The sequence below is a fragment of the Condylura cristata genome, unplaced genomic scaffold (genome assembly GCF_000260355.1).
Source record: "Condylura cristata isolate star-nosed mole 26May11 unplaced genomic scaffold, ConCri1.0 scaffold00016, whole genome shotgun sequence".
NCBI classification, from domain to species: domain Eukaryota; kingdom Metazoa; phylum Chordata; class Mammalia; order Eulipotyphla; family Talpidae; genus Condylura; species Condylura cristata.
In genome coordinates, this window is record NW_004567117.1 from 1,394,308 (window position 1) to 1,416,570 (window position 22,263).

Below are 22,263 nucleotides of genomic sequence, written 5' to 3' on the forward strand. Positions count from 1 at the left end.
CCTCCAGGGCAGGCGGGGATCGAACTCATGCGGAAGTGGCTTAAGCTTCTTGGTGCTGTGCTTTAGCCCACTGCGCCACCAGGGAGGGCCCCACTTACACTTTTAATATTTGGATTCACTTTATTTCCCATTGTTGTCTGATAACAGCAAGACCTTCAGTACTCTGTTAAACAGAAGTGGTGACTTCGGACATCCTTGTCTTGTTCCTTATCTTGAAGAAAATTTTTCAGTTTTTCATCATTATTTTATGCCTTTAGGTTTGTAATATATATCTTATAATGTGAGGTTGATTCCTTCCATTCTCATCTTGTTTAGAGTTTTGTAATAAATAGGTGCTGAATTTTATCCAGTGCTGTATCTGCATCTATGGATACTGTGACTTTCATTGATATAAGGTATTACATTGATCTACATATATTAAACCATTCTTGCATCACTTGTATAAATCCAACTTGATCATATTGTGCAATTCTTGAATTCTATCATTGAATTCGATTTGTGGTTGACAATTAATGCATTGTGACCTCCCTGGTGGCGCAGTGGGTTAAAGCAGCACTACAAAGCTAGCCACAGCCGCTTCAGCACAATTTCGGTCCCCAGCCAGGGAGGTGACCCACGTGGCACAGCAGACTTCTGTCTCTCCCACTGCTCCCCTCAGCAGTATACTTTGTCAGTCTGCCTATTCTGCTCCCCACTCTATCTTTAGTGAATCCTCACTTCATGCACGTCTGGCCTGTACCCCAGTTTTGTATGCATAAATAAATCATTAAAAAAAAAGAATTTCTGCATCAGTGTTCATCAGGGATATTGGTTTGTAATTTTTCTTGTTTCTGATATCAGTATTACAGAATGTTGGCATTATAAAATGTATTAGTGAGCAATATCTCTTACTTGGTTCTTAGAAATAAGGCTGGGGATTGAACTCATGCATCAGTGGCTGTGGATAGGTTCACAGTGCCTCCCACCAGGGAGGGCCCTATATCTTAGTTATTATAAATAGTGCTGCAGTAAACATGTGGGTGTATGTATTCTTTTGTATTAATGATTTTGCATCCTGTGGCTAGATGCTGGGGCATGTGGTAGCTCCAATTTTAGTAGACTGAGGAACCTCCATACAGATTTCCATAGTTAGTGGTTGGACTAGTTTGCTTTCCCACCAGTACTGTAGGAGAATTTTTTCACCACATCCTCATCAACATTTGTTGTTGCTACTTTTTTCATATGTGCCATTTTTACTGGTGAAGGTGGTGTCTCATTGTGGTTTTTATTTGCATTTTCCTGATTAGGAGGGATGTTGAATATTTTTCCCATATGCCTGTTGACCATTTGTATATACTCTTTGTAGAAGTCTTTTAAATTCTGCCCAATTTTTTAGCTGGATTATATACTTTGTTTGAGTTCTTGTATATCTTTGTGATCAGTTGTATGGAGTGCAGAAATTTTCTCCCACTTGGTGGTGTGTCCCTTTGGTTAATGTCTTTTTTGCTATATAGAAGCTTCTTAATTTGATGTAGTCCCAGCTTTTTATCTTTTCCTTCACTAAATTTGCATTAGATGATGTATCTTTAAAGATGATGTTACTAAGATGTATGTTATATGGTGTTTTGCCTGAGTTTTCTATTCTATATATTTTTTTTTTCAAAAATTTATTTATTTGCATACAGAGCTGGGGTACAGGCCAGAGCTGCAGGGGCAGTGAGAGGATTCACCAGAGACAGAGTGGGGAGCAGCGAGCGGGTCAGGAGAGGTATGCTGTGTCATGTGGATCACCTTTGGGGCAGGCGGGGATCCAACTCATGTGGAAGTAGCTTTTGATTCTTAGGCGCTTTAACCTGCTGTACCACCAGGGAGGGCCCCAGAGCCTGCATTTTAATGAATAAATAATTAAAACTATAAAGAAGGGTATATAGAGAAAAAGTATGTCACTGCCTACATTTTTTCTAATTCCTTTTTTTTTTTTAATTTAAGATTTACTTATTTGTGCATACAGAACTGGGGTACAGGCCAGAGGCTCAGGGGCAGAGTGGGGAACTGAACAGGCAGATCGACAAAGTACACTGCTGAGGGGAGCAGAGGGCAGGTCAGGAGAGGTCTGCCACGCCATGTGGTCACCTCCAGGGCAGGCGAGAATCGAACTCATGCGGAAGCGGCTTTAGATTCTCAGTGCTGTGCTTTAACCCGCTGAGCCACCAGGGAGGGCCTCTAATTCCTTTCTTATAGAAGTCCACTATATGCTTTCTCCTATATCTTCCCAGAGATACTCTATTCATATTACCATACCATACATACAGTCTCCTTTCAATCTTCTCTTATAAAACAAATATTAACTAAACTATTTTATACTTTCTTTACTTAGTATGTATTGGAAATCTTAGCATTACATGTTTTTTTTTTTTTAGCAATATATGTTTAAGTTTCTCCTGTTGTCTTTTCATAATTTGATAGTTAATTTTCTTTATTATCTTGACTAATATTCCATTGTAACAGTGTACTACTGTTTAGAGTTTATTGTCATTTATTTACTGACATTTTTGTTGTTTTCAAGTTTAGGCACCTATGAACAAAGGTACTATAAAATCCATGTGTGGACTTAAAGTTTCATGTCTTCAGGGTGAATCCAGGGAATGTGCTTGCTGGATCACGTAGTGAGTGTATGGTTAGTTTTGTTAGAAACTGCCAAACTGTCTTCCAAAGTAACTTTGCCATTTATCAATAGCATTTGCACTGGCAATGAATAAGAGTTCCTGTTCTATATCCTTGCTAGGATTTGGTGTTGTCATTGTTTCAGATTTTGGCAATTCTGATAGGTGTCTTTGCCCTTTTCTTTGCTTGTCTTTTTGATATTGAGTTGTAGGAATTCTTTGAATATGTTGGTTATTAACCCCTAGTCAGATACATGATTTGCAGATATTTTCTCCCATTTGTGGGTTTTTTTTTTCTTTCACTCACTGGATAGTGTTTTTTTTGTTTGTTTGTTTTTTAAGATTTATTTATTTATGCATACAGAACTGTGGTGCAGGTCAGAGGAGCAGGGGCAGTGATTCACCAGAGACTGAGTGGGGAGGTGAGCAGGCCAACTGACAAAGTACACTGCTGAGAGGAGCAGCAGGCAGGTCTGGAGAGGTCTGCCACCATGGAGATCACCTCTGGGGCGGGGATCAAACTCATGCTGAAGTGGCTTTAGTTTCTTAGTGCTGTGCTTTAACCTACTGCACTACCAGGGAGGGCCTGGACAGTGAGTTTTAATTTTGATGTAGTCCGTTTTATTTTCCTTAGGTTACCTTTGTTTTTGTTGTCATTCTTTAAAAAAACCATTGCCAAATCCAGAATTGTGGAGATTTTCAATTCCTCTGTTTTCTTTTGAGTTTTTTAGATTTAGCTCTAAACATTTAGGTCTTTGAACAGCTGTTAATTGATGTTTATTTATAGTGCAAGGTAAAGGTCCAACTCCATACTTTTTACACATAGATATCCAATTTTTCCAATTGGATTACTATTTGAAAAACTATGTTACATATTGCATGTTCTTGACTCCTTTGTTGAAAGCTGATTGACTATAGATCCAAGGATTTATTTCTGAACTCTGTATTCTAGAACATTTATCTGTACATCTATTGTTATGCTATATACTACATGGTTTTAATTACTGTAGTTTTTTTTAAATTTTAATTTTTGTAATTGAGAAGTGTGGGTCTAGGTTTTTCTTTGACTACTCTGTGTCCCCTTGATATTCCATACAAGTTTTTTCCATTTTACACAATTGTAACTGGAGTTTTGATAGAATTTTTATTAAATCAGTATATTGTTTTAGGTAACTTGCCATTTTAGCAATATTGAACCTTCTATCCCAAGGACAAAGATATCTTTTTATTTATTTAGCTTGTCTTTAGTTTTGAGTAAATTAGTCTTTCACCCTTTTGGTTATGTTTATTTTTTTTATCTTTGATGTATTTTGCTTTTCTTGATAATATGGGTATATTTTAATTTCCTCATGGAGTAACACTAGTGTATAGAAGTACAACTGATTTTTGTGTATCAATTTTTTGTTTTATGACTATTGAATTCATTGCCTGCAGTGTTTTAGTTTGTGTATTGTTAGGATCTTCTACTTGTAAGGTCAGGTCTTTTGTGAATATAGTTTAACAACTTCCTTTCCAATTTGGATGCCTATGATTTCTTTATTGCTTAACTGCTTTGCTGGAATTTCTACTCCTTTGTTGACGAGAAGTGTTGAAATTGGATATTCTTGGCCTGTTACTAATTTTTTTCTAAAAAAGTACCTGACTTTATCTTATGTTTTTTCAAAGAATCCATCCTTCCTATTTCTCCCCCCATTTATAATAGCACTTGTAATTTACAAAGCTCATATATGTATTGAGTGAATGAAACATGAACAAATGCCTGCATAATCTCACCTTCATCTTTTCTTACTTCTTATTTCTCATTCAAGCATTACAAATTTTGTCTTGCTTGTATTTCTTGGAAGCCATCAGTTACTCTTTCATTTGTTTACTTTTTATGCATCTTTTACATCCTTGCGACTTTGCACAGCTGTTCTGTCAGCTTCAACAATGTTTCTCAACTTTACACGGTGTACTTACCATTTTTCATGTCTGTTCATGTACTGTGCTCTTTACTCCCTCAGACAAAAATAAAACCATATTCTGTTTTACTTTCAGTGTGAACATATTTTTCTTCTGGCATGTATAGGCTGGCTTCTTAAATAGTTTCTAGGAAATTTCTGAGGTTTATATAACTAAATTCAGTGAAATTAAAGGTCGGCGAATGGGAGCAAGTAGTAACATTGGTAATCTGAGAGAAAAAGTTGGTAAATTCTTTTATTTTTTTTTTCTGATTAACCAAGAAAATAAAATGCATGTTAGGAATATAGTTCTTACCTCTAAACAGGGGCTGGCTGTTTTATAAATTTTAACTCTTCTTGGAGCCCCACGCTGTTATTTTTTTTTTCCTGAACATCAGTAGTGATTTGTTGAGTGCACAAAAAATAAATGTGCTTCATTAGGATTAAAATTGGAATCAGCAACTGACAGGGGAGTTGGACTGTGGAATATATGTGTATGTATACATTATGAAAAGAATGCAGAAGGATAGGTATAATAGAAGGAGTTTTACCTTCTTTGTCCATTTTTTTTTAGTAATAGGAATTTTTTATATAGTCTGGATATTAATTCATATTCATATATATGCTTTGCAACTACTTTTTCTGCTGTGGGTTACAGCAACTTTTTTCATGCGATTTTAAAACTATGTACTATTATTGACACTGATAGTGTACTAGTATTATTAGTATTTTAACTACTTTATTTTAAAGTAATACATGAATTAAAGAATGTAAGAGTACATGACTTATGGGCCCTCCTTGGTGGCGCAGCGGGTTAAAGCACAGCACTGAGAATCTAAAGCCGCTTGAGAGGTGACCACATGGTGTGGAGTGGCAGACCTCTCCTGACCTGCCTGCTGCTCCCCTCAGCAGTGTACTTCGTTGATCTGCCTGTTCTACTCCCCACTCTGTCTCTGGCGAAGCCTCTCGCCACCCCTGAGCCTCTGGCCGGTACCCCAGTTCTGTATGCACAAATAAATAATTTTTTTTTTTTTTAAAAGAAGACCCTAAAGCCACTTCAGCATGAGTTCCATCCCGGCCAGCCAGGGAGGTAATGCACATGGCGAGGCAGACCTCTCCAGACCCATCCGCTGCTCCCCTCAGCAGTGTACTTGGTCAGTTGGCCTGTTCTGCTCCCCCACTTCCGTCCCTGGTGAATCCTCTCACCACCCCTGTACCTCTGGCCTGTACCCCAGTTCTGTATGAATAAATAAATAAATATTAAAAAAACAAGTACGCGGCTTATAATTCCATTGATACAAAAAGTCTCCAATAAAAACAATTACAAAGAAAATTGAAAAAAGTGGTAATGTTCAATCTTTATGGCTAGGACATAAGTATTTTCTATATTTTTTGTTTTAAATATTTCACAACTAAAACATTTTCAGTTATTTCAATCTCTGTCTTTCTGCACATGTCCAGTCCCCTAATCTTCTGTAGTGCCCTTCAGGTAAAGTTAAAGTACAACAATGCAGTGCAATACAGAAGACTGATTTGTCTGTTTCTAGAATCATTCGTATATTCTCAGGCATTTATGTTTGAGTAGAATCCACCCCTCCCTACTACACAAATGTAGTATACTAAATATATTCTGTACCTGTTTTTTATTGAAACATTTGGCATATCTTTTGAGATTGTTCCATATCAGTGTATGCACCAGTTGGCATTCCTTTTTGTGGTTGCTTTGTATTGCACTATGTTGTTGTACTTTGTTACCTCACTAATTCACTACTGAAGAACATTTAGAGTGTTGTCAATTTTTCACTGTCATCTAGTGAACATTCTTGTGTTTAAATCATTGCATACACTTGTGTGACTGTGATTAAATTACTGGAGGTAAAAATTGGTGGGTCAAATGTATAATCTTAGCAAATTGTTGGAATAAAATATATTAACATGATATGAGAGTACCTTACTTCACTCTTACTTCATTCTGTTAGAATTTTTACTCCTCTGAATTTGTGCTCTCTCTACTTGATACAGAGGAACTGTCAAAAGAAAAATGTATGTTTTAGTATTATTTTGTTAGCATTTTCCTTTTATTAAACTTATTAACTTGAAATGTTGAAATACTTTGTAGTATTTCAGCTCTTCATACTGTGTTGAGGTTATGCAGATAAATGTAAATCTAGTCCTGAAAGTGTTAGTTTTCACATAAGATGTTAATTACTTGATATTTAAAAACCTTTTTAAAGATTTATTTATGCATAGAAGAATTGGGGTATAGGCCAGAGGTGCTGGCAGAGGGTGAGAGTATTCACCAAACACAGAGTGGGGAGCAGAACAGAAATACACTAAAATATACTGCTGAGGGGAAGAGTGAACACAATAGAGAGATCTGCTGTGCCATGTGGGTCAGCCTCCTGGCCAGGGATCAAACTCATGCTGCAGTGGCTGCAGATAGCCTCATGATTCTGAGACTTAACCCCTTGTGCCACCAGGGAGGCGCTGACATTTAGAAACTTTTATACTTGATCTGTGGAGATGGTTGATGCTTTTTTCTCTTTCTAGCTAGTCAGAGTAGCTTGTTTCAATATGCTTTTAGGGAAAAGTATTTGAAACTGAAAAGCACTCTTTCTGTCCAATTTATTATATAAAGCGGCATAACTTTGATACCAAAAGTGAGTACATCATGAGAAAAGAAAATTGGAGGTCATTTCAGTTTAATAATGCACAAATCTTTAAGTAAAATAACATGCAATACTAACAAGAAATGTGCTATGAAGCCATGAAAAGACATGCAGGGACCTTAGATGTGAAAGTCCATTATCTGCTTAAAACTGAAAAGCTGTATGATCATCTCCTTCAGGAAGAACATTGAATAAAAGTCAACATTATCTGTGATAAAAGCATTGCCAAACTAAAAATTGAAGGTAACCTTAACCTGAAAAGAGTCATTGATCAGAAACTTAACTGTTTTACTTAGTGGTTAAGCCTTAGTAACAGTTTCTTCAAAATCAGCGGGAAATGTTATATAAACAGTCTTAACCAGTGCCATTAAATAGTAAAAGAAAAAATGAGTTATGGATAAAAAAGGAATAAGAATAGCAAGACAGAATAATCACTGTTCTCTGATACTGAGAAATTTAGAACTGGCAATAGAATATTAGATGTAATGTGTATATGTGGGTTTGTTTGTGAGTGATTGCATTTTCTAAATTGGGTGCACCAACTTATGTGGCATTCCACATTCTCTTTAAACAGTTAAGCTCTGTGTTTTACACCTTTATCTCAGAAGACCCAAAGGATAAAGATACCAACTACAAACTTACCTGTCCTAAGGTTGTGGGGTGGTGGTACATAAGAGCATGGAGAACCCCCAATTCATGTAATAAATAACTTAAATAACTTACTTATCCTTAATTTATAAGACTGTCTGATGCTTGACTTTTAAAATGCATTTTTGCACTTGTCTGAGCAAAAGCCCAATTAAGTTTTGGGCTTTTGTTGCCTAGGACTTTGTTTTTGTGTATGTGTGAGAGCTATGCTTAGGTTCTTACCTAAATTCTTAGAATAATCTTTTGTGAGGTGGTGGTGGGGAGAGGGAAATGTGGAATATCTGGTCACACTGGATTCACAATGTAGTTGAATGCCTAGCACAGACAAACAGAATTTCTTCCATAGTGCAATCAGAGGACCATAAGCGTCCTAAAGTAAGCCTTAGACCTAAACTAGGTTATTGTTAAGAACTTATAGCTCTAGAAATAAAACTTGAGTATATTTCTGGGTTCAAAGAAAGTAAAGTAAGTTAATATGATAGGAAGGTGGAGAAACAGATTAAAGATTTAAGATAGCAGCTCTAAAATGTAGGTAGATAATACTTATTAAGAATTTAGTCAGAAATTCTTTGCTTGTAGATGTTGAATATAGTGTTAGTAAATAAATACATCAAGAGCAGAGATTTCAGTGCCTGAAAGATTTGGCCATCCTGGGTCTGCCTTTTACTAGCATTTTAGCCTCTGACAGATTGTTTAACCTCTCAAAGCCTCTCATCACATATAAAATGGGGTGTTGTAAGGATCAAATGAGATAATGTTAAGTTACATATGCACAGTACTTGGCATATCATAAGACTCTGATACTTGATATTTTATACTGGCTTGCAAAGTATCTGTTTTGCTGTATAAAAGTTAGGAATATTAAAATATATTTTTGTTATTTTAAGGAAATTCGCAATGAGTCCCATGACTACCCTCATAAAGTGGCCAAGTTTCCAGAAAACAGAAATCGAAACAGATACAGAGATGTAAGCCCATGTAAGTACTTTTGGGTTTGTGTGTACATTGTTGGTCTGTTTTAGGAGGCAGGTTTGGGGTCAAAGTTGAGTGCTATAATTTGCTTTCATACTGATACAGTCTTCAAAGGAAAATTTCAGGGCATAGACTTAAGAAAAGAAAATAAATTACCCATAGTTATTTCATCTTTAAAACACAGCCACCATTATTTGGTGTATTTCTAACCAACTTTTTATCTTATCCTTGTTCATAATTTTTCTTTCTGTAAAGTAATTGTAATCATTAATGCATTTATTGTATTCATATGTGCACATTTCATTTTACTCTATAACCTTTATAAGTATTACTTAAAATATTTATTGTGTGTTATTCCCCTCCCCCAACTAACAAAAACAGAAAATTTCTTACAACAAGGGAAAAATTCATGACTTAAAAAAATTGGGTATTGATATTCTTTTGGTATTTTTATCTGTATCTGTATGTATATGTTTTTTAAATTCCTGTCCCTCAACATCCTTTCAAACAGTGATTCTGGTGTGGCTGTGTGTTGAGGGAATGGGAGTGCGGACTCACTGGGTCCAATACTTAGACTCCCTTCATTACATAACCTTCCCTCCCCACTCCCATCTCTGCCCCACTGACTGAGAAAACTGGTTGAGAATTATTGAACCTAAGAAAACTGTTTCTAGTCATTATCATGAGTTTTTGAAGACAGGATTTTCCAGTTGTACATCTAACTGTGTTACCTTTAGTTTTATTTAAATTGATAATTTATCTTGATAATTGTACATTTGCATCAGTTGTAAGAAATAATACTTAGAGATCTCATAAATCCTTTACCCAGTTTCCCCCAGTAGAAACATGTGACTGCAGTACAGTGAGTCAACAGGAAAATTGACACTGATAACAATTCATGTGGATTTCATGGGTTTTATGTATACTCACTTGTAGACATGTTTAGTTCTGTACAATTTATCACATGTATAGATTTGTGTGATCTTGACTACAGTCTGGAGAATGACAAGTGGATTGGAAATACCATACTACTTTTCTATATCACAGTCCTTTACTCCATGTCTCTTTCCAAAGCTATGATGTTGCCTTTAATTTTTATGCAATTGTTGGTTTTGCTAAATCACAATTAAATCCCAAGTTAACTTTATCTAAATGAAAGTACTATTAAAAGTTGGAACTGAGGGCCTCTTCCTGGTGGCGCAGTGGGTTAAAGCACTGCATTATGAAGCTCTTTGAAGCCACTGCAGCACGAGTTCTATCCCCGGCCAGAGAGCTGACCCACATGGTGTGGCAGACCTGACCTACCCACTGCTATCCTCAGCAGTGTATTTCACTGTATCTGCTTGTTCTGCTCCCCATTCTGTCTCTGGTGAATCCTTTCAACCACCACACCTCTGGACCATACCCCAGTTCTGTAAGCATAAATAAACAAATCTTTAAAAAACAAAAAATTGGAACTGACTTTAAAAAAGTAGTCATTTACAAATTAAATTATCCTCAGCCATCCAGGCTGACCTGGATATCATCTGCAAATAAGGACAGTTTTACTTCTTCTTTCCCTGTTTGGATGCCTTGTATGTGTTTGTCCTGTCTTATGTGCTGGCTAGAACTTCCAATGTTATATTTAGGAGTAGTGGTGATAGTGGACACCCTTGTCTTGTTCCTGATCTCAAGGGAAAGGACTTTCAGCTTTTTTCCGTTGAGGGTAATATTGGCTGTGGGTTTGTCATATATGGCTTTTGTCATGTTGAGGTATGTTGCTTCTGTTCCGAGGATTTCAAGGGCCTTAAACATAAATGGGTGTTGGACTTTGTCGAATGCCTTCCCTGCAACTATTGATAGGATTATGTGTTTTTTATTCTCGGTTGATGTGATGGATTACATTAATTGATTTTCTATTGTTGAACCATTCTTGTGCTCCTGGGTTAAAGTCCACTTGGTCATGGTGCATTATTCTTTTAATGCATTGTTGGATTCTGTTGGCTAAGATTTTTGCTGAGGATTTTTGCATCGGTGTTCATTAGGGAGATTGGTCTGAAGTTTTCTTTTTTGTGTTTACTTTGTTAGGTTTTGGTATTAGTGTGATGTTGGCTTCCTAGAGAGAATGTGGTAGTTTTTCTTCTTTTTAGATTTTTTGGATGAGTCTGTGTAGAATAGGCACTAGTTGTTTTCTGAATGTTCAGTAAAATTCATTTGTAAATCCATCTGGTCCTGGGCTTTTATTTTGGGGGAGGGTTTTGATTACTTCTTCAATTACCTTGCTTGTAATTGGCCTGTTTAGTTGTTCTATTTCTTCTTTATTTAGCTTTGGGTGGTTGTAGAGTTGTAGGAATTTGTCCATTTCTGCTAAATTGTCAAACTTGTTTGCATATAGTTGCTCATAGTATTCTCTGATTATTCTTTTGATTTCTACTGGATCTATTGTGATTCTCTTCTTTTGTTTATGATTCTGTTCATGTGTGCTTTCTCTTGCTTTTTCTTTGTGAGCCTGGCTAGTGGCCTGTCTATCTTGTTTCTTTTTTTGAAGAACCAGCTTTTGGTTTCATTGATTTCTTGGACTGTTTTCCTAACTTCCATTTCATTTATTTCTGATTTGACTTTTATTGTTTCCTGTCTTCTGCTGGCTTTTGGGTTATTTTGTTGTTCTTTTTCCAGCTCTTTAAGGTGGGACATTAGGTTGTTTCTTTGAGTTATTTCTTGCTTCCTTATGTGAACCTGTAATGATATATATTTTCCTCTTATAACTGCTTTTACTGTATCCCATAAGTTTTTGGAGATTTGTGTCGTCTTTGTCATTCTTCTCCAGGTATTTTTTGATTTATTCTTTGATCTCCTCATTGATCCAATGGTTCTCCAGTAGAGTGGGTTTCAGTCTCCACGTGGAAGGTAGGTTTCTTGTCTTCCTCATATGGTTTATTTCTAGTTTGATTCCTTCGTGGTCGGAGAATATAGTTGGTATGATTTCGATCTTAGTGTATATATTGATATTTATCTTGTGAGCCAGTGTATGGTCAGTCCTAGAGAATGACCCATGTGGGTTTGAGAAAAATGTGTACTCAGATTTTGGGGGTCGGTATTCTATAGATGTCTGTTAGACCCATGTTGTCCAGGTCCTTGTTCAGAGCTTTAGTGTCTTTGCTTATTTTTGTCATGTCAATCTGTCCATTGTGGGGAGTGTTGTGTTGAATCAGTCTCCTACTATGTATATATTTTCTCTGATACACGTTTTCATAGATGACAGTAGTTTCCTGATACATTTTGGTGCTCCTTCATTTGGTGCATATATGTTGATGATTGTTATGTCTTCTTGTTGTATTGTCCCCTTAATCATAACGTAGTGGCCTTCTGTGTCTCTTTTAACCTTTTTTAGTTTGAAGTCTATTCATCAGATATAAGTATAGTTGTTCCTGCCTTCTTTTTTAATCCATTTGCTTGTGGAACTGTTTTCCATCCTTTTATTTTCAATCTGGTTTTATCTTTTGCAGTTAGATGTGTTTCCTGCAGACAGCAGAATGTTACTCCATCCTGCAATGCTGTGTCTTTTTACTGATGTGTTTAAGCCATTTGCATTTAGAGAGAATATTGATATACTGGCACCTACATTTGCCATTTTGGTCCTTCTGTATTATTATTCCTTGTTTTGAGCTGTTCTTGTTCATTCTTCTGTTGGATTTGGTTTGAGGGTTTCTTGTAGTATTTTTTGGAGTGGGGGTTTAGTCATGACAAAAATGTAGAGTTTCTGTTTGTCTGAAGATGTCCTTATTCTTTCTTCATAGAAGAAGGAGAGCTTCGCAGAATAGAGTATTCTTGGTTGGCATTTAATGCTTTTGAGTTTGTTGAGTATGTCCCTCCACTCTCTTATGTTTGTCGTGATAATTCTGAATTCTCTATCTGGTAAGCTGAGCAGTTCTTCTATTTCTTTGGTGGTTTCTGCTGACTGATCTTTTTGTGGTGAATTTTCCCCCTGTGGACTTGCTTGAGTTTGAGTTTGTCTTCTTTTCCCTGTCATGTATTTTCTACTACTTTCTATTTGTTGAGACACGGTGTTGCTATTATTGACTGGCATTCCTTCTGGCTGTTCTTTTTGGGGTTGCAGAGGGACTTCCAGACACTTCAGTTGTGGAGGGTATTCTGAGCCTTGCTTTGTTTCAATATCTCCTGTTTTTCCAGTCCCTACTGTGTGGAATTATGTCTCTTGTCTCTGCCAGTGACAGTCAGGGGTCTCTTATGGTGTTTAGCTTCTTCTGGTAACTCATTGAGTCCTTGTCCCTGGAAGGTGCCTGTTGGTCTTTGTAGCCTTCTGATGTCCCAGGTTCCCTCTATGCTTGCATGCAGGGGTGGGTAGTGGGGTGCATTAGAAGTGTTGCAGCTGGGCCTGTGGTGAGCCAGTCACTGGTTTTGTTTATTTTCTAAGCATTGTGAGCCTTGCAAGGCAGTGCCTTACTGGCTCACATGTCTTCCAGTCACTGCTGTTCATTAACACCTTGAGTCCTAGTTCTGCATGCCCCAAGTTGTGCAGGCTGCCAGTCCTTCCTCGAGACCTCCAGGGCTCTTTGTGCCCACTCAGAGAAGTCTCTTCCTGAGCAGTCTTTCCCTACCACTTGGGGGAGTGTTAATGGGCCTGTTTTTGATTCAGTCTGTTTCTCCCACCCCCCTTTTATCACAGGGGCTTTGTGAACTTGCTGGCCCTGCCTTAGTGACTAATGTCGGGAACAAGCCTCCAGGCCTATGCTATGGGGGTGGGTGAAAGGGTTGCAAGCCTTGCAGGTGCCCCAGTCACCAGATCACCAGATTTTCCTCCCCACTTCCCGGACTCTCTGTGCCCACTTGCGCAGTCTTTCCCACAGCTTAGGTTCCACTCACCAAGCCAAATGAGCAGGAGACCTCCGTCTGCAGCACTAGAATCTGGGTGCTCCCCAGATCAGTTACTCTTATCCTGTCTATGGCCCTTCTGGATAGGAGTTCCCTTATCGGAACTCCCCAATCACTGATTCTTCCTCAGTTATCTTCCTTCTAAGTGAGTCTAGGGTTTTCTCACTTAGGTTGAAACTCACAGCATATAAGTCTGTAGTCTGTTTTTATATATTTCCATGCAAGCTGGACGTAGTTGTCTCGACGTCTTTACTCTGCCGCCATCTTGACCATTCCCAACCCGAGCCCTCAGTGGCTTTGCCTAACGCCTAGGGGCTCTGGATCGGATCTGCAGTCCTTTCCCCAGCCTGGGCTCCACTTACCCAGCTGAACTGTCCCCTTTCACTTCCAGGTATTTAGCTAGGGGCAAAGCAGCTCCTGCAGCTTGCCACACTTTCAGGTGCCTGAATACTCCTGGGAGGGAGTTCTCCTATTGGAACTCCCCAATTGCCAGTTCTCCCTTAGTTATCTTCCTTCTAGTGAGTCCAGAGTGTTCTCATTTGGGTTGAAATTAATAGTATATAAGTCTAGAATCCATTTTTAATCCTAAATTCCTATGCAAGCTTGGACGCAGTGATCTTGGCTGCCATCTAACTGTGTCTCCCCAGAGTAATATTTGTATAATGCTAGTCTGTTTTCCTTTACCTTCTCCAGTAGCACTCCACAAGCTTTGTCCTTTGGGAAATGACACTTCACACACCTCTCTAGATTTTTTAAAAGCCATTTTCCTACAAATTATTCATTTTGATGAAACTGAAAACTTAAGAGTTCTCTCAGAGTGACTGATTTTTAATACCTTGCAGTCCTTATTTTGCCATGTAATTTCTTATTTTGCCATATCATTCTTTTCTCTCTGACTTAACTTAAGTCAAAGTCCCTTCTCTCAATATCAGTTCAGTGATCACTTACCCCTGGGTATTATTCAGCAGAGGTCAGAGATATTTGGCTCTCTCTCAGTGAAGCCTAATGGACCTAGGAATATGTATAATTATTTTTTAATCTGATAGCACAAAAACCACTTTTATTTCACAGTGTTTACTAACCACTTTTTAGCAATAGACACAGTTAATAGAACTATAGTAATAGTACAACATTTTACCTATTTTGCTTACTACATAAAAAATTGATCGTTTCCATAATTGTTTAGAAATTCTTTTACAGTTTCATTGATAAATAATTGATATATTTATATATATAGATATATTTATATATATACACACACACACACATACACCTGTGTAAGTTTAAGGAGTGTAACATGATGGTTTGATACACATATAGTGTGCAATGATTACCATATTAGTGTTAATTGGAAATAAATCTCAATGATGGATAGACAAAAGAGTTTGTTAGTTCATAAAAAGTGGGCCCTCCCTGGTGGCACAGCAGGTTAAAGCACTGCACTAAAAAGCTTAAGCCACTTCTGCATGAGTTCTATCCCCACCTGCCCCGGAGGAGATCCACATGGCAAGGCAGACCTCTTCTGATCCACCCGCTGCTCCCCTCAGCAGTGTATTTCGTCGATCTGCCTGTTCTGCACCCCACTCTGTCCCAGGTGAATCCTCTCACCCTCCGCATCTCTGGCCTGTACCCCAGTTCTGTATGAATAAATAAATAAATCTTTAAAAAAAAAACAAAACCAGGAAGCAATGGCAGATTTTATTTTGAGAGAACTGTTCCATCAAACACGTATGTACTTTGTTTTTATAGGTAGGAACAGAGAGTCATTGATATTAGAAGTGTAATTATTCATATTATTCTTAATAGGCAGGGCTTTCTATCTTTCTATTCTAAGTTTCCCTGAGCTAAAATTATTCTAGTGCTAGAGGAAGGTAGTGCAGGACTTAATCTCTTTCTTTCTGCATATGCATGGCAGGCATGCAAAACTGGAATTATCCAGCTTCTTGGTCACCAGTGGAGATGATGAGCTACTTATACCTACAGGCATCAATTTTTGCATAGCTGCTTAAAACTTCCAAGTGTGTACAGATGACCTTGCACCCTTGAATTGAACTCTGACACCTTAACCTTTAGCACTCACAAATTTATTGAAATTGGGATTAGACGCACCAACAAAGCAATAGCTGTATCATGATTTTGGTATTCATTCATCTATCACTAGATATTTAAGTTCTTTTCATAACTTGACCTTAACTAATGAAGCAATGCGTATGGGTGTGCAGATAATTTTTTGGGTTAGTGTTTTCATTTCCTTTGGCTGTATTTCCAGAAGTGGAATTGCTTGAGCACAAGGTACTTCTCTTTTAAATTCTTTTCGGAACTTCCATACTTTGATCATAGTGACTGCCCAATTTACAGTCTCACCAATAGCACACTAGGGTTTCCTTTTCTCTGCATCCACTACAGCATTTGTTGCTTGCCTTTTTGATGGTGATTATTCTAACAAGTGTGAGGTGATAAGTCATCATGGTTTTAATTTGTGTTTCCCTCGTGACTGGTGATGTTGAGGAATTGCTAATGTTTCTTTCCTGACTGATTGTCATTATATCATTTAAAAATGTATTTATATGTAGTATAGACACATTAGAGTTGTTGCTTTGGTTCAAAAAACAAGTATTAAAAACCAGTTTCATATTTGACAATATGCTTAAGTACTGAAACTACAGTGAGTATTTGTACAGTGAGTATTTGTATACTGTCCTGATAATTTACAATGTAGTTGAGGAGTTATATGTTGTGTATACCATGAGATATGACAGTTTATTGGTGGAGCTGAGGGATCAGGAAGCTTTTAAGACAAAGCAGGTATTTTTTAAAAATTCAGTCCCAGGTCTTTTCTATATTTGATTCAGTATGTCTGTACAATCTGTATTTTTAAAACTCTTTACATGCTTGTTACATGCTTTTACATGCTTGTTATATACTCAGTTTGCCACTAGTTCTCAGATTGACAAAGAAACTACATTTGGAAGGATGAATATGAGACACATTCAAAAGTGACATTTTGAAATAGAAACAATTTGAAGAAATCGACAGTCTTCTTATGATTGGTGTGACCAAAAAATGCTGTAAGTGGCTTAGTTAATTGAGATACTATAGAAGAGATACACTAGAAGTTAATTGAGAAGAGAGAAATAGATTTTAATAATCACATTGAGATTGCCTGTGCACTGCTAGAGACTGCTGCCAAATTTTGAAATCCCAGGTTACTATTTGGTCTAAAAGCAAGTGCCAGCACTTCCTTTGTGACATTATCTCTGCTTTGACCATTAAAAGGCTGGGTTTTTTTTAATTGTTATCAAAAAATTTATTTACTCGTTTTTAGATGTGCATTACATAATTATATCATTATTATTTTACAGCCGATATCTAGAACGCTTTCATCTTACTTAGAAGTTTCATCACTTAAACTGTGCCCACTGAACAATTCATATCCCTTACTGCCCTTGGCAGTCAAGAGTCCATTTTTTGTTTCTAAGGTTTGATTATTTTAGAAACCTCATGTAAGTGGAATCTCACAGTTTGCCTTTTTGTAATCGTTTTATTTCACTTAGCATAATATCCTCAATTATCATCCGTGTGAAATTGTTTTTAAAGGAAAGAAGCACAGATACTTCCGATTCTGACAGTATGACATATTAAAAAACTTGTTGCTTGTCTCATTGCTACAAAATGGGAAGATTCTCAGTAACCATACTTTTTAAATAAGTTGTTAGGTGGGGAAGAAGGAAGGAAAACGTCAGACTGTGTGTCCCCCTCAAAAAAAAAGTAGCAAACGGCATAACTACTCTGAATACAAATGTCAGCATCTGTTCTGAGATTTGTGTTCATTCAATAAGTAGCTTTGAGATATATTAATTAAATAAACTGAATTATAGGAAGAAGTATACAAGTTTACATACATGGACTTTAGTAGACAAATATTTGTAAGTAAGTAGAACACTTAGGACACACTACTTAATTTAATAAGAACTATACAGAAATTAACTGAAAATAAAATCCCAGCAATAGTTAGGACAAAGAGTTTATTAGATCATCAAAGTGGAAAATTGAACCAGGGAAGCAGTCCTACAGATTTTACTCTGTGCTACTTTTCCCAGTAAATACAAGTTTGAATTTAGTTTACATAGGTAGGAACAAAGAGTCATTGACATTAAAAACGTAATTATTTTTGATAGGAAAAGTTACTAATTTTAAGTTGTCCTTATGTAATATGTTGATATTAGAGGGAGCAATTGCAGTATTGAATCTCTTTATTCCAGAGACACAACTGCTGGATACTATTTTTTTTTTTTTAAAGATTTATTTATTTGTACATACAGAACTGGAGTACAGGCCATAGGCTCAGGGGCGATGAGAGGCTTCACCAGAGACAGAGCAGGGAACAGAACAGGCAGATCGACGAAGTACACTGCTAAGGGGAGCAGTGGGCGGGTCAGGAGAGGTCTGCCACGCCATATGGTCACCTCCGGGGCAGGCGGGAATCGAACTCATGCGGAAGCGGTTTTAGATTCTCAGTGCTGTGCTTTAACCTGCTGCGCCACCAGGGAGGGCCTGGATGCAATTTTTTTTAAAGATTTATTTATTTGTGCATACAGAACTGGGGTACAGGCCAGAGGTGCAGGGGCGGTGAGAGGATTCACCAGAGAGCAGAACAGGCAGACTGATGAAGTTCACTGCTAAGGGGAGCAGCGGGCGGGTCCGGAGAGGTCTGCGGCAACATGTGGTCATCTCCAGGGCAGGCGGGGATCGAACTCATGTGGAAGTGGCTTTAGCTTCTCAGTGCAGTGCGTTAACCCACTGTGCCACCAGGGAGGGCCCTGGATACTATTTTTAGTATTTTTTTCGTCTGACTCCTTGATCATCAGCGGGAATGAAGAGACTAGGTTTACCGGAAGGCATCAGATTATATATGGCTGTTTCAGACTGTTGTGTCCTGCTCAGAGTGGCTTTGCTCTCTTGCCTACCTTGGGGTTGGGGAATCCCCTAGAAAATTTTATAGTACATTCATAAGCCAAATATCCAACAGTTTTGAATGTACATTCTTCTTGTTCTGCCATAGAGTATTTTCTTTAAAATTAACACCAACTAGGCTATAAAATAAAGAATTGCATTGGTAATGTTCTTGAAGGTTTAGATTACTAATAAAGAGATAAAAATTCCCATAAATTTGGAGACAAAAATATTGCTAGCATTCACAGGTCAATAAGAAATCATATTGGAACTTAAAAATACTTGAGTACTACTTAGTTAAGCTTGTAAAAAGCAGCAAGAGTACTGTAGAGAAAATTATTATTTTAATTGTTTGTATTAAAGCAGAAATTTGAAAATTAGTGTGTTATATGACTGTTGGGTAAAGTAACAGAAGAAACACCAAAGAATGTAGAAAGGAAATAATAACAGCAGAAAACAGACAGTGATGTAAACCAATGTTATTACCTCAATAAAGGAAAAAAATAAAACATAATGGAATACCACTCGGCTATGAAAAAGATGAGTTCTTGCTTTTGGGCTGCATGTGGATGGTATTGGAGGGGATTTTGCTAGGTGAAATAAGTCAGGAGAAAGCTAAATAACAGGTGATGTTACTCATGTGGAACAGAGAGAGGGAAAAAAATACATGAAAGAACTGACAAAACTGAAACCAAAACAAACCCTAGAAATCTGGCTGTAAAATTAAAGCTGTTATAAGGGGAAACTGTGGGGGTGGATATCAAGGTGTGATGTTGTAACATACAGCTGAAGGAAGTGCGAACTTGTATCCAAAATCATGTGCAGGAAGGTGAGGGAAAGAGAGAAAGGGCAGTAAGAATAGAGATAAAATACAAAGGAACCAACAAAGTCTTGGTAAGAATAATAGACCCTGACAAGGTTGAGCAAAAAAAATAAGTAAACTGGGAAGCGAGAGGGGCATATAAACAGTACAGTCATACACCATAATAGCACTTAGGTAACAGCAATCACTTGTAATTTGTGGTCCCTATAATAGCGTAGGTGTGTAGTAAGCTGTATCATTGAGGTTTGTGTAAGTAAATACATGTCCTCAGAACCACAAAATCACCTAACACATTTTTTGGAAAATGTCTGCATTGTTAAACAAGAATCATTTTGTGGGGGAGGAAAGACGAGGTCTAAAAGCTAGTTTGTTTTTTTTTTAATACTACATTTTTTTTGGTCATTTAGAAGAAATTGAACTGATTCCTAGAAAAATTTAACCTACTAAAACAGAAGTAGAGATTGCCAAATAGTCCTAAAACAGTTTAAAAAAATAAATAAAATCTTTCCACAAAGAAAACACAGGGCCTGACAGACTTTTATGGGTACGGTTTTATAATAATATTAATTCTTCCAGAAAATCCTCCCCAGTTCTTTTTGTGAAATCATTCTAGAACTTTAATATTCAAACCAAAAAATTTCAGTTAGAGAAATAAAAGTTACAAATGTATTATTCTCGTTAATACAGATTTTAAAAACCTAACAAAACATCAGCAAACTGAATGTAGTATATTATTCTCGTTAATACAGATTTTAAAAACCTAACAAAACATCAGCAAACTGAATGTAGTATATTATTCTCATTAATACAGATTTTAAAAACCTAACAAAACATCAGCAAACTGAATGTAGTATATTATACAGTAATATAAGGATTTGAAAAATCATGCATATGTAATTCACAGTAATAAGGTAAAGGACCAAAATTTTATGAATATATTACTACAGAAATATTACTTAAAGTCAGTTCTTGCTCATGACAAACAGCAAAACACATAGTAAACTAGAAATAGTCTTCTGTAAGCTACTACATCAAGAAGACACTCAACAATAACTCTTAATGGTCTCATGTTAGAAGCATTTGTTTTTAAAGATTTATTTATTTTTGCATACAGACCGAGGGTACAGGCCACAGGTGCAGGGGCATTGAGAGAATTCACGAGAGACAGAGTGGGGAGCAGAACAGGCAAATCGACAAAGTACACTGCTGAAGGGAGCAGCAAGCGTGTCAGAAGAGGTCTGCCTGGCCATGTGGATCACCTCTAGGGCCAGGAATCAAACTCGAACTGAGGCAGCTGTGGCCAGCTTGCAGTGCTGTGTCCCAACCCATTGTGGCACCAGGGAGGGCCCAGAAGCATTTTTTTTTTTCCAATAAAGCACTAAGCAGGGTTGCCCATCATTGCCACATCTAATTAACATTTTTTTTTTTAAAGATTGATTTATTTATGCTTACAGAACTGGGGTATAGGCCGAGGTGTGGTGGATGAGAGGATTCACCAGAAACAGTGGGGAACTGAACACAAAGATAGACTGAAATACACTGCTGAGGGGAGCAGTGGACAGGTCAGGAGAGGTCTCCCGCACCATGTGGGTCACTCCCTGGTGGGTGGTCAGACTCGTGCTGCAGTAGCTTCAGAGAGCTTTATAATGCAGTGCTTTAAACCGTTGCACCACCAGGGAGAGCCCCTAATTAACATTTTTTACAATATATTATAGTAAATTAGCCAGTACAGTATGACCAGAATAAATATGAAAACCCGTAAAGACTGGGGTAAAAAGAAACAAAGCTGTCATTTCATTGTTCAGGTAGGACGATTGTAATAATATAATTAAAGTATCGACTGTTGTCTCAAAACATCTTACTTAATATGATATTACTGGACTGCAGTTGACTGGAGATAACAAACTAAAAAGCAAAACCTCATAAAACAAGGAGTAGCCCTAAGTATACCTGTAACTTAAATTTATGATATCTACTATGTAAATATTTGCTAATGTTCTTCCCTATTGTACTTAGTTTAAAAATGAAGACTAAATATACTTTCTATTCTTAACAGCTTTTTTATTTAAAGGTTTTCTTACTGTTTTTTACTAAAAGGTTTCTTATTAGTAGGACCTTAGCATTTGGTACTATCTTCAATTTTGTTTTTAATGTTCAGCTTTAAGTAAGGCTGTTTTTCACCTTTAATAATTTCCTGCAGACCATAGATGCACTATAGTAGATCCAAGAATAAGACTCTTAGTTTGAAGAAGTCAGAGTTAATTAGTGGAAAGAGAAAACCAAAGAAACCTTGTGATAGTTGACTTCAGATACTTGAACTTTCATATGGGAAAAGGAAATCATTATCACACATAAGCCCAAAACATAGATCTATGGTTCATTAATGAATAACACAGTTGGTGTTTCAGGTCAGAAAAAGCAGGTTTTTTCTTACTCTTAAGATCTGTTTAAACATATAGATGACCTTGTGAACCAGTGCACTGTCATTACAGGTGTTCATTCAGTTTGGATTGTTTTATCAGATAGTCTAAAGAACATTTGTGAATGAATTACAGAGGGGCTGGATTGACCAACTGAAGTATCTCTTGTTTACTTCACTTTTTGCCCCATTCTTTGTCCATTTTTCACTTTCTGTTTGCATTTCTTTCCTTTCACATTGTAGATTTCTTAATTACATTTCTCATCTTTTACAGTGTAGATTCCTTAATAGATGCAGCCTCCCCTTCATTATTTTGACTCAATAA

The 22,263-nt window shown here is 37.1% G+C and overlaps 1 protein-coding gene across 1 annotated transcript in view; it reads left to right on the plus strand.

Annotated features, from left to right (window-relative positions):
• Positions 1-22,263, plus strand: part of PTPN2 (protein tyrosine phosphatase, non-receptor type 2) — an 87,573-nt gene that overhangs the window by 14,632 nt on the left and 50,678 nt on the right. Inside the window, exon 2 of the mRNA XM_004683719.1 lies at positions 8,787-8,877. Coding sequence (XP_004683776.1) covers positions 8,787-8,877 — 91 coding nt within the window. The remainder of the gene's footprint in view (positions 1-8,786; positions 8,878-22,263) is intronic.